Raw genomic sequence first — 13,309 nt, 5'->3', positions numbered from 1 at the left:
AAGTTGGAGCTATGGAGGAAACATGTGCAGGTAATTGCTAAACTGTAAAAGAGTTTTAACTAGTCATAATAAACCAGTTGAAAGCAGAAATACTGCTATTTTTAACAAAAAAATTGGATTGGTGCTTTTATGTTGAAAGGATCTTAAGGAAGCCGGTGCAGGTAATTGCTAAACAGTAAAGTATGATAGATTCATTAACTACTCACAATACACCAGCTGAAAGCAGAAATACTGCTATATTTAGCTAAAGTTTTAGATTGGCGGTCTTCTTTTGAAAGGGATATGGACAAAACGCGCAGGTAATAGTAATAATAATAATACTAAACTATAAAGTAGTCTCATTAAACAGTCATATTTAACAAGTCAAATTTTATTTCGAAAGTATTTGGTGTGTGGTGTGTGGACAATTGATAAAGAGTAAAACAGTGTTATTAATTAGTAGTCATTACCCATTCAGATTGGTGTTTTTATGTTGAAAGGATCTTAAGGAAGCCTGTTCAGGTAATTGTCAAACAGCAAAGTAGTCTTATTTACTAGTCACAATACACCAGCTGAACGCAGAAATATTGCCATTTTTAGCTAAAGATCTGGAATAGGGCTTTTATTTTGAAAGGATTTGTAGGAGGTGTGTGTGCTTAATAGCTAAACTGTAAAACAGTCACATTAACCAGTCATGATTACCCATTCAAAAGCAAAAAATAAAACTATTAAAGCTAAGAATTTGAATTAGTGCTTTTATTTTGAAAGGATATTGAAAAAGCCTGTGCAGGTATTTGCTAAACAGTATGTTAGTCTAATTAACTAGTCATAACAAACCTGTTGAAAGCAGAATTATTGCTATCTTTAGCGAAAGATCAGGATTGGGACTTATTTGGGACTTATTTTGAAAGGATGTGGAGGAGCTGTGTGCTTAATAGCTAAAATATAAAATACTCTCATTAACTAGTCACAATTATCCATACAAGAGCATAAATAGTCCTATTAAAGCTAAAAGTTGGATTGGTGCTTTTATTTTGAAAGATTTAGAGAAGTGTCTGATTAATTACTAAACAATCAAACAGTGTAATTAACTAATCAGTAATATGCATAGAGCTGCTATAATGGGAATCAGGAGTTTGAACTGTCAGTCTAAGCTGCAGCTGTGCGGGAAAATCAGCTCCATTCTCTGTGCTCTGTGAAAGCAGAGTTGCACCTCTGCTAAACAGGCTTGTAAAACCATAATAGGTATCAAAAATTAACTTTACTTGATGAATGCCAAGGCTTTAATGAACAATTCAGTCTCAGTTTTATGCTTGAAGATTAAAGATTGTGGCCAGATTGTGCAGAGTCTATGGTGTGCGTGTGTGTTGATGTGATGATGTGTGTTGCACATGTGGGTGGGTGTATGCGTCTGTGTTTGTGTGAGTTGGTATGTGTGTGGTGCGGTTGGAGTTTGGGGGGTCTGGTTTTCCGCCCGGGGTACGATGACCCGATACCAATTGCTGGCCTTGTGCTGCAGGCCGCTGTGGTGCCAGGGGATGAGGTCGGTCCGCTCGTGTGGGGGTGGTGGACTGGGGGCGGGCCCCACTCTGGGCGCGGGGGCATCTTTTGGCAGGCTCCCTACGGACCGTGGGTCCTCGGGCTCTACTCTTTCAGGCCGACCCTCCCGCCAGGGGGAGTGTTTGCCCCTGGTTCTCATGGGGCGGACAGCATTGACCCCCGGTGGCCCACTCTGGCCTCGGGTGCTGTCTCTGTGGCTGCTGCAGCTCTAGCTGGGGGGCTCTGTGTGGGCGGCTTGGGTCGCAACACCTGCCCTCCTGGAACTGAAGGTGTGTGGGCTCCCTGGCTGCTAGGATTCCTTCCTCTGCTTGCTGGATGGGCGTAGTGGCCGAGCCCCTCACATCACCCTGGCTTCCACAAGTGGCATTGTTCATGCACCAACGTCTGCCTCCCCCTTTGGGTGAATAATATTAAGCTACAGCCTTACTAACCTTGTAGTGGTAGTGGATATATATAGTGGATATATAGTGAATATATATGGATTGAGCTATCCATATATATATAAGCGGCAAAAAAAAAAAAAAAAAAAAAAAAAATATATATATATATATATATATATATATATATATATATATATATATATATATATATATATATATATATATATATATATATATATATATATATATATAAAGAGATACACCAGAGATAACGAAGCCAGACGAATAAACCGGCTGTTCGCAAAACACAACCTGCGAAAGTGTACTCTCAATGGCAGGGTAATTACAACAGAGCAGACCCACCAAGGCTGGAAACTGAACAGTACTGGAAGGGTATATGGGAAAGGGAGGCATCACACAACAGTGATGCACAGTGGCTGGTGGATCTGAGGGAAGACCACAGCAACCTCCCTGAACAGAATCCAGTGACTATCACAGTGGCAGACATCCAACATAGAGTCTCAGGTATGAAAAACTGGACAGCACCTGGCCCTGACATGATCCACGCCTACTGGCTAAAGAAGCTCACTGCAATCCATGAGCGCCTGGCAGCACAAATGAACCAGCTGCTAAGGGATGGGACTCACCCTGAATGGCTAACCGAAGGGCGAACGATCCTGATAATGAAGGATCCCTCAAAGGGCACAGTCCCATCCAACTACCGGCCAATAACCTGTCTCTCCACAACACGGAAGCTCATGTCAGGCATCATCGCAGCTAAGATAAGTGGGCACATGAGTCAATACATGAGCGAAGCACAGAAGGGCATTGGTAAGGATACCAGAGGAGCCAAACACCAACTCCTGGTAGACAGAACAGTCGCCCAATACTGCAGAATGCGACACACCAACCTGTGCACAGCCTGGATCGACTACAAGAAAGCCTATGACTCAACGCCACACACATGGATCACTGAATGCTTGGAGCTGTACAACATCAACAGAACTCTAAGGGCCTTCATTGCAAACTCGATGAGGTTGTGGAGAACCACCCTTGAAGGCAATGGGAAGCCACTTGCCCAAGTATCCATCAAATGTGGCATATACCAAGGAGATGCACTGTCCCCACTGCTGTTCTGCATAGGTCTGAACCCCCTCAGCCAAATAATAAACAAGACTGGCTATGGATACCGACTCCGGAATGGGGCCACCATAAGTCACCTCCTCTACATGGATGACATCAAGCTGTACGCCAAGAGTGAGCGCGACATCGACTCGCTGATCCACACCACCAGGATCTACAGCTCGGACATCGGGATGTCATTTGGGCTCAAGAAATGTGGGAGGATGGTGACAAAGAGAGGCAAGGTAATCCACACAGAAGGGGTCTCACTCCCAGAAGGAACAATAGCAGACATTGAGGACAATTACAAGTACCTTGGAATACCACAGGCAAACGGCAACCTTGAACAGGCAACAAGGAATGCGGCAACAGCCAAATACCTCCAACGAGTAAGGCAAGTCCTAAGAAGCCAGCTCAATGGCAAGAACAAATCCCGGGCAATAAACAGCTACGCTCTGCCAGTGATCAGATACCCTGCGGGAATAATAAGGTGGCCAAAGGAAGAGATACAGACCACAGATGTTAAGACACGAAAGCTCCTCACCATGCAAGGAGGGTTTCACCTCAAATCCAGCACCCTGAGACTGTACGCTAGCCGCAAGGAAGGAGGCCGAGGACTAGTGAGCGTGAGAGCGACTATCCGGGATGAAACATCCAAGATCCATAAGTACATCAAGGATAAGGCCCCGAGAGATGACGTGCTGAGTGAATGGCAGTGGAGAACAGAGGATGAGATGCTGGAAGAGGGACCATCATGGGAGGACAAGCCCTTGCACGGGATGTACCACCGGAACATAACTGAAGTGGCTGATCTCAACAAATCCTACCAATGGCCTGAAAGGGCTGGGCTGAAGGACAGCACAGAGGCACTCATCCTGGCCGCACAGGAGCAGGCCCTGAGCACCAGAGCCATAGAGGCCCAGATCTACCACACCAGACAAGACCCAAGGTGTAGACTGTGCAAAGAGGCCCCAGAGACGGTCCAGCACATAACTGCAGGGTGTAAGATGCTGGAAGGCAAAGCATACATGGAACGCTTAACCAAGTGGCTGGCATAGTATACAGGAACATCTGCGCGGAGTATGGACTGGAAACCCCAAGGTCAAAGTGGGAAACACCTCCCAAGGTGGTAGAGAACGAGCGAGCCAAGATCCTGTGGGACTTCCAGATCCAGACTGACAGAATGGTAATGGCGAACCAACCAGACATTGTGGTGGTGGATAAAGAGCAGAGGAAAGCCGTAGTGGTGGATGTGGCCATACCAAGCGATGGCAACATCAGGAAAAAGGAACATGAGAAACTAGAGAAATACCAAGGGCTCAGAGAAGAACTGGAGAAGGCTTGGAAGGTGAAGGCCACAGTGGTGCCTGTGGTGATCGGAGCACTAGGGGCTGTGACCCCCAAACTGGAGGAGTGGCTACGACAGATCCCTGGAAAAACATCCGAAATCTCAGTCCAGAAAAGTGCAATCCTAGGAACAGCAAGGATACTGCGCAGAACCCTCAAGCTCCCTGGCCTCTGGTAGAGGACCCGAGCTTGGAAAGTGGATGAGACCACCCGCGGAGGGTGAGAATAGAGTATATATGCTCGCTGGATAGCTCAATCGGTAAAGTCACAGGACTTGCATGCGGGGGTTTCCCGGTTCGAACCCCCGTTAGGGCAAATAGGCATCCAGTGTGGGTCCTTGGGCAAGACCCTTCAAGCTACCGCCTACCTCATATCATGAGAGACAATGAACCACTTCTCCAATGACTACCGGCTCAGACGTCGCCCGGTCTAACAAGGTCTGCGTCAGGTGTTGGGGAACCAGAGCACCTTGGCGAGAAGTGGGCTACTGGAACAAGAAAGAAATGGCTGAGATGCGACAACAAGGCTCTGTTGGAATGCTACTACTCAAGTAACCCTAGTCAGAGGGGCTACATGCAAAGAATGTGCGGTGAATGGGAACGGAGAAACCCACATTCAAGGCTGACGGCGAAGCAACTAGTAGCTCAGTGTTCCAACATCCACAAACGGCAACTGCTATCACAACTTGAGATTGACGAGATACAATACAAATGCTACGGCAATGGGGAGCCAGGACGCCAGGTCAGAGGGGAGGTTTCACCATCTCCCCAACCGGAAATTGGGTACGAAGCCCCAATAAGCACAGATACGCTGAGCGAGGCAGCGACTGACCTGAAAGATAAGATCATGGCGAGATTGAACAGGCAACCCCGAAACCCACTACAACGGCTAAGTGAAGTACCATCAGAAAGTCTCATGGAAGATGTGAATGCAGCATTGAGAGCGATCCCTACCACAACAATCACAGAAACCAATGAGCTGATATACGCTTCAGCATCAGTGATCCTAGAGGTGCTTGGCTATAAGAGCAAGAGCAACCACGGGAGCCATGAGAAACAATACCCACCATGGAAACGAAGGTTGGAGGCAAAAATCAAGGCAGCTCGGAGGGAAGTGAGCCAAATGACAGAGGCCCAGAGAGGTGCAATGAAAAGACCAATGCCTAAGAGGTACAGCCAGATGACCATACCTGAAGCACTCGAAACTGCCAAGCAAAGACTACAAGCCTTGGCCAGCCGCCTAAAGAGATACACCAGAGATAACGAAGCCAGACGAATAAACCGGCTGTTCGCAACACAACCTGCGAAAGTGTACTCTCAATGGCAGGGTAATAACAGCAGAGCAAACCCACCAAGGCTGGAAACTGAACAGTACTGGAAGGGCATATGGGAAAGGGAGGCGTCACACAACAGTGATGCACAGTGGCTGGTGGATCTGAGGGAAGACCACAGCAACCTCCCTGAACAGAATCCACTGACTATCACAGTGCCAGACATCCAACAAAGAGTCTCAGGTATGAAAAACTGGACAGCACCTGGCCCTGACATGATCCACGCCTACTGGCTAAAGAAGCTCACTGCAATCCATGAGCGCCTGGCAGCACAAATGAACCAGCTGCTAAGGGATGGGACTCACCCTGAATGGCTAACCGAAGGGCGAACGATCCTGATAATGAAGGATCCCTCAAAGGGTACAGTCCCATCCAACTACCGGCCAATAACCTGTCTCTCCACAACATGGAAGCTCATGTCAGGCATCATCGCAGCTAAGATAAGTGGGCACATGAGTCAATACATGAGCGAAGCACAGAAGGGCATTGGTAAGAATACCAGAGGAGCCAAACACCAACTCCTGGTAGACAGAACAGTCGCCCAAGACTGCAGAATGCGACACACCAACCTGTGCACAGCCTGGATCGACTACAAGAAAGCCTATGACTCAACGCCACACACATGGATCACTGAATGCTTGGAGCTGTACAACATCAACAGAACTCTAAGGGCCTTCATTGCAAACTCGATGAGGTTGTGGAGAACCACCCTTGAAGCCAATGGGAAGCCACTTGCCCAAGTATCCATCAAATGTGGCATATACCAAGGAGATGCACTGTCCCCACTGCTGTTCTGCATAGGTCTGAACCCCCTCAGCCAAATAATAAACAAGACTGGCTATGGATACCGACTCCGGAACGGGGCCACCATAAGTCACCTCCTCTACATGGATGACATCAAGCTGTACGCCAAGAGTGAGCGAGACAACGACTCGCTGATCCACACCACCAGGATCTACAGCTCAGACATCGGGATGTCATTCGGGCTCGAGAAATGTGGGAGGATGGTGACAAAGAGAGGCAAGGTAATCCACACAGAAGGGGTCTCACTCCCAGAAGGAACAATAGCAGACATTGAGGATAACTACAAGTACCTTGGAATACCACAGACAAACGGCAACCTTGAACAGGCAACAAGGAATGCGGCAACAGCCAAATACCTCCAACGAGTAATGCAAGTCCTAAGAAGCCAGCTCAATGGCAAGAACAAATCCCGGGCAATAAACAGCTATGCCCTGCCAGTAATCAGATACCCTGCAGGAATAATAAGGTGGCCAAAGGAAGAGATACAGACCACAGATGTTAAGACACGAAAGCTCCTCACCATGCAAGGAGGGTTTCACCTCAAATCCAGCACCCTGAGACTGTACGCTAGCCGCAAGGAAGGAGGCCGAGGACTAGTGAGCGTGAGAGCGACTATCCGGGATGAAACATCCAAGATCCATAAGTACATCAAGGATAAGGCCCCGAGAGATGACGTGCTGAGTGAATGGCAGTGGAGAACAGAGGATGAGATGCTGGAAGAGGGACCATCATGGGAGGACAAGCCCTTACATGGGATGTACCACCGGAACATAACTGAAGTGGCTGATTTCAACAAATCCTACCAATGGCTTTAAAGGGCTGGGCTGAAGGACAGCACAGAGGCACTCATCCTGGCCGCACAGGAGCAGGCCTTGAGCACCAGAGCCATAGAGGCCCAGATCTACCACACCAGACAAGACCCAAGGTGTAGACTGAGGCCCCCAAGACGGTCCAGCACATAACTGCCGGGTGTAAGATGCTGGCAGGGAAAGCATACATGGAACGCCATAACCAAGTGGCTGGCATAGTATACAGGAACATCTGCGCAGAGTATGGACTGGAAACCCCCAGGTCAAGGTGGGAAACACCTCCCAAGGTGGTAGAGAACGAGCGAGCCAAAATCCTGTGGGACTTCCAGATACAGACAGAGAGAATGGTAATGGCGAAACAACCAGACATTGTGGTGGTGGACAAAGAGCAGAGGAAAGCTGTAGTGGTGGATGTGGCAATACCAAGTGATGGCAACATCAGGAAAAAGGAACATGAGAAACTAGAGAAATACCAAGGGCTCAGAGAAGAACTGGAGAAGGCTTGGAAGGTGAAGGCCACAGTGGTGCCTGCGGTGATTGGATCACTGGGGGCAGTGACCCCCAAACTGGAGGAGTGGCTACAACAGATCCCTGGAAAAACATCCAACATCTCAGTCCAGAAAAGTGCAGTCCTAGGAACAGCAAGGATACTGTGCAGAACCCTCAAGCTTCCTGGCCTCTGGTAGAGGACCCGAGCTTGGAAAGTGGATGAGACCACCCGCGGAGGGTGAGAATAGAGTATATATATATATATAACAGCTGTAATATGACTCGGCTGAAGAGTTTCTAAATGGAAAGAAATGCTTAGTCATTTTAACATGTTTATTTTCTTAAACAAAGACTTGAATGTTGCAACAGTCTCAAAAGGTGTACCCCTAAGCAAATGAGAGTATTTTAATATAAAATCATAAATGTAAATTATCTAGAATATTTTCCATTGGAGTGAATGGGAGGATTTCTGGAATTGTGTTTGCTTTCAGGCAGATACAGACTAAAGTATAGTTTTGATGGGTTAACCAGTCACATCATTGGAAAGAAGAAGAGTATGGCTACAAACGAGTGAAGAAAATACATTGATAGAGTGATAACTGTGGCTGTAGTGACGAGTTAAAGAGAAAAGTTCTTGCCTAAGAAAGCGCCTCTTCACACTCTTTGCAGCATTCACTGTGATAATAATAATAATAATAATAATAATAATAATAACAACATTTTGAACATTTTAAAATGTTATTATTATTATGTTATTATTATTATGTTATTATGCTATTATTAAACATTTTAGAGTACCTATTGTTACTTCAGTAATATATGAGATTTCAAGGATTTATCTACGAAAGACTTGCAAATAAGACTAAATCACCGCTTATTTTTACCCCCCCTCCCGGTCAAATTACATCCCTTCCTCCCATTTACTGCATCACTGCTCTGTCCGTCTATCTGGATTCTATAGATTCGCTACTGAGCAGTGTTGCCAGAGATATGAAAATTATTTATTTGATAGTTTTGGGGTCTGTACGATATCATAGAGCCAATATACGATACCTTTGACAGGGCCGTTTGTCATCATTTTCACGTGTAGCTGATTCGCTCTCTTCGATGTGATTAACTAAGGGGACTTAGTCAATCACATCAGAACCGCTGCTTATTGGTTGGATGATCTGCTCGTGTTTGTTTGTGCATGTCATTGTAACTGAGTGCCTGAGATCACTTATTCGACCCGTGTACGTTTCAACATTTTCATTTCCCATCCATCCATCCAGCCACTTTCACCGGCGTTTTCGTTTCTCTTTCGATGAGCGGCAAACGGATTTTAATCAAAGCACCGCCTTACAAACCAATAAAACAGGCAAAAATATTTGTTTTTTACAAAAAGACACGGTGTTAGGGAAATTGTTAGTTCCCTTCGTAAATCTTAAATAAAGCAGACACAATCAGTTGAGACCTTCTTCAGGATTTTACTTGCAAGGAGTGAGCAGTTTACAGCAAAGGCAACTTCCTCTCACTGAAGAGAAGACAGGGATTCAGCTCATAATATGTATTGCATTCTGGGAGGTGCATAGTCACACAGTACGTAGGAAATATTCTCTGCACAAAGCAAGCATTGGGCACATCAGATAAGGATGCTACACACTGGTACTCCCTATTTCTTGCAGAGCAGAAGGGAGAAAACTTCAAGGCTATAGCACAGCTGACAAGGCTTGAGCAGATCAGCAAAATAAATTCCAACAATGTTTCAATGATTAAATGCAGTATTTCTCCAACATTTCCCTCCTGTTTAACATTGAAACATTTATTAAACAATCATGCATACATCAGAACAGCACAACTTTCGATTTTCAGTGCAGTCATCATAAAACATGAAATAAATGTTGCAACGTCGTAGGCAGGGTCAAAAGCACAGAAGCACAATATGTACAGCTTAGCGTCCATTTCCGTCGACATCGTGGAGATCCTCTTCACAGTTATCGAGCTTCAAAGGTGTATAGAGTATTTGCCGAGAGTGCATGACTGCGCACACCCTGAGAACGCCTTGATTCACCAGCCTGATGATCATGGCCCTCAAACAGGGAATTACGCACAACACAATCAGCATCAGAACCAAAAGAATCAGTAGAATCGGTCCAAAAATCTTCATCAGAATGTCAGTCCATGTGCCAGACCTAAACCAATCAAACCAGGATTTGTCTTTCACTACATCAGCCGCCTGCACATTGGATATGTGCTGTAGGTCACGGAGTGCCTGTTGGGTGACCTTTGCGTCTTGGTCGTCTCCTGGAATGTATGTGCAGCACTTGGGGCCCACTATTGCACACACTCCACCTTGGCTTGCAGTGAGCAGATCTAACACCAGGCGGTCCTGTAACTCACGGAGTGTTAGGGCGGTGAGACGACGATCTATACTGGCAAGGGCCGTTACCGTGACATTGAAGAACAGGGTCATGCGGTAATTTATGGTTTCAACTTTTAGCATGATTTTTCCTACCCCCAACCATGGAAATAGGGATAGTGCCACTTTCTGGCCTGTAGTCCAGAGCTTCTTGTCCATGGGGACGTCTGATCCCCAGATCCGATCACTTTCCTTCAGATCCATCTCTCGCTTCCGTAGCCGTCCCTTGTGAGTCATCTGCTGTGGTGTTATCACGTAGGAGCCATCTGAAACATAAACAGGGGCACAGCGTCCTACCCAATTGGGTGGAAGATGCACATAGATTGTGTGCCCACAAACATAATTGATATCAGACTGTGGGAGAGTCCCCATGAAATCAGGACCATCATAATAAGGGACACACTGAACCCCCTTTGGTGCCTCAGAAGTGTTGAAATGGGTGGCACTGCGAGTGCAAGGCATCTTCACAGTCTGGCAGTGTTTCAGGGGAACTTCCCCTACGGAGATGGCTAAATCCTTATTCTTTAAAAGAGAAAAGCTGCTGCTCTGGAAACAGTGTCCCTTGAACTGAGGAGGAAAAGGAACATGATCAAATAAGATGTCTGTGGAGAAGTTGGCACTCAAAAACCGTGTATAATTACGACCCTGGTATGGTGGAGGACGTGGAACTAGCCCTTTTGTTTGACCTCGGAAAGAGGCATAGAAAGCATCAGGTGACACCAGTGAACGTAAAGTGTCTGGATATAATTGCTCTCGCTGTGGGTCTACAGGCTGAATTTGTACATCGGGGTTCGCAACAGATTTTGGCATGTTTCCACACACATAACAGCCACTTTCAGTAAAATTATGAGTGCTCTGTTTAGCAAGAAACTTCATGTAACGATACCACGAGTTAGTGTGATACTGGTCAGGAGGTCTCTCCTCATCCTGGATGAGGTCAGGGAGTGGCCTAGCATCAATCAACAGTACAAGGGCAGTTAGTACAACTCCCATGGCTGGACAGTGTCCCCTCATAGTATCTCCTTATGAGAATGTCCCCCTAAGCGAGAGAAGGTACCGCTGGTTTCTTCACTGCCGTTGAGACGACCAGTGCTCTAAATGCTGCTGACCCCCTTTGTAGGCAGACTTTTCCCCTCCCTCGGTTGGGGTTTTTCTCACGGACAATACTACTCGGTTGCCTGTACCTGTTGTCTTTTGCAGTGTGTGTTGTGTATCCACCGGGAGATGCCTTCGACTTTGCAGGCTGTAGGTGTTGTCACCGTCACTCTATACGGGCCTTCCCACCGGGGTGAGGTCCAGTTCTTGCGCTTTATGACTCTGGTGAACACCCAGTCACCAACCTGCAGTGGTCCCTCCTGTGGGCAAGGCATGTCTTGAGAAGCATTTTCAGAAAAACATTTCTGGTGGTTTTTTAACACCTTTGACATATAATCAACTATGTCCCCTTCTATTTGTAAGTCTGTTGGTATATCAGGGAACTGAGGTGTTCTATACTCTCTTCCATATACTATTTCAAAAGGTGACAAACCAGTCTCGTTAGGTGTGATTCTCATACTGAGTTTGACTAAATCAAGACAAGAAACCCAATCCATATTGGTCTCCGTCATGGCCTTTCTCAATTTGCTTTTAATTGTGCCATTAGTTCTTTCCACCAACCCAGCACTTTGAGGGTGGTAGGCACAATGGTTTTTTAAATCTATATTTAATTGTTTGGCAATAGAGGATATGACTTGATTTACAAAATGTGGTCCATTATCACTGTAAATCTTTTCTGGTATTCCAAATCGAGGTATTATGTCTCGTACTAGTATTTTTGCAACAGCTAGTGCATCATTTGTGGTTGTGGGAAACACTTCTACCCATTTAGAAAAAGGATCTATAATTGTCAGACAATACTTTTTTCCTTGACATCTATTTAATTCTATAAAATCCATATGTAAATATTGGAATGGATATTCTGCTTTAGGGAATGTTCTTCTTGTTTGTCGAATATTTCCTTGAGGGTTATGTTTAGCACATATGATGCATCGGGAACAAAATTTTTTAGAATAATTTGTAAATCCATAAGTAGTATAGTATTTGTTTATTATCCTTACCATTCCCCCCGTTGAGACATGGCAAGGCCCATGGCTTAATATTGCTGCCCATTTATAGAGGGATGCTGGTAGGACTGGCTTCCCCTCTTGTCAAACATAATAACCCTGTGGATTAACAGTTGCTCCTTTAAGAGTCCATTTGTCTTTTTCACACTTGGGGGCGCTGTCCTGCATTTCTTTCAAGAATGTGCTGTCCACTGGGTCAGTGAGATAAGTGTAACATCGCTTTGCAGCGCTTTTTGCTTCTTCATCTGCTTTAGCATTGCCTTTTGACACTCTGTCTTTAGCGTTAGTATGAGCAGTGCATTTACAAACGGCTATTTTGGCTGGTAGTTGTATTGCCTTTAATAGATTTCTTATTAAATCACCATGCATTATAGGTTTTCCCGTTGATGTTATCATGCCTCTATTTTCCCATTGACTGGCAAATATATGAATAGTTGAGTGGGCATATGCGCTGTCAGTATAGATGGTAACTATCTGACCTGTCGGCATGTCTCAGTCAGTGCAATTATTTCTGCTGCTTGTGCTCTGTAGTGTGGGGGTAGCGGTTCTGCTTTCAAGGTCTCACTATCAGTCAGAACCACACAGCCACTCTGCGTTTTTCTAGTTTCAGACTTGGTCCATCCACAAAGACAAATACAGAACCAGGTATTGGGTTGTCCTGTAAATCTGGTCTAGGTTCTCTACTTTGAAAACTTTATTTGGATCAATTTTTGTTCACTTTGTTTTAAATATTTAAGTTCTTTCTTCAACAGTTGCAGTTTGTTTTTACTGACCTTGTGACTGGTCTCTGGCCGAAAAGAAAGAAGTGCTACAGTATCTTTCCTGCATTCTTCTTCAGTCTGTGACGCTACCAGAACATCATCTGCGTACAGTAATATCTGACTACTGTGTGGGGGTGTAATTTCAGCAAGATTCGCTGACATGCACTGTGAGAAAATAGTCGGGCTTTCACAGTAACCTTGGGGTAGCCTGGTGTATGTGTATCGCTG

General features: G+C 45.6%; 1 protein-coding gene across 1 annotated transcript; it reads right to left on the bottom strand.

Annotated features, from left to right (window-relative positions):
• Positions 1-9,270: 9,270 nt before the first annotated feature.
• On the bottom strand, positions 9,271-12,806 carry LOC129603050 (syncytin-1-like). Its single transcript, XM_055502570.1, has 2 exons — positions 10,315-12,806; positions 9,271-10,188 (listed from the first exon to the last, which is right to left on the bottom strand). The coding sequence occupies exons 1-2, from the start codon at positions 11,230-11,232 to the stop codon at positions 9,751-9,753; spliced, it is 1,356 nt and encodes a 451-aa protein (XP_055358545.1). The 5' UTR covers positions 11,233-12,806; the 3' UTR covers positions 9,271-9,750.
• Between the last annotated feature and the right edge of the window lie 503 nt (positions 12,807-13,309).

The sequence above is a fragment of the Betta splendens genome, chromosome 15 (genome assembly GCF_900634795.4).
Source record: "Betta splendens chromosome 15, fBetSpl5.4, whole genome shotgun sequence".
Taxonomy (NCBI): domain Eukaryota; kingdom Metazoa; phylum Chordata; class Actinopteri; order Anabantiformes; family Osphronemidae; genus Betta; species Betta splendens.
This window is presented reverse-complemented; position numbering and strand designations above follow the sequence as displayed.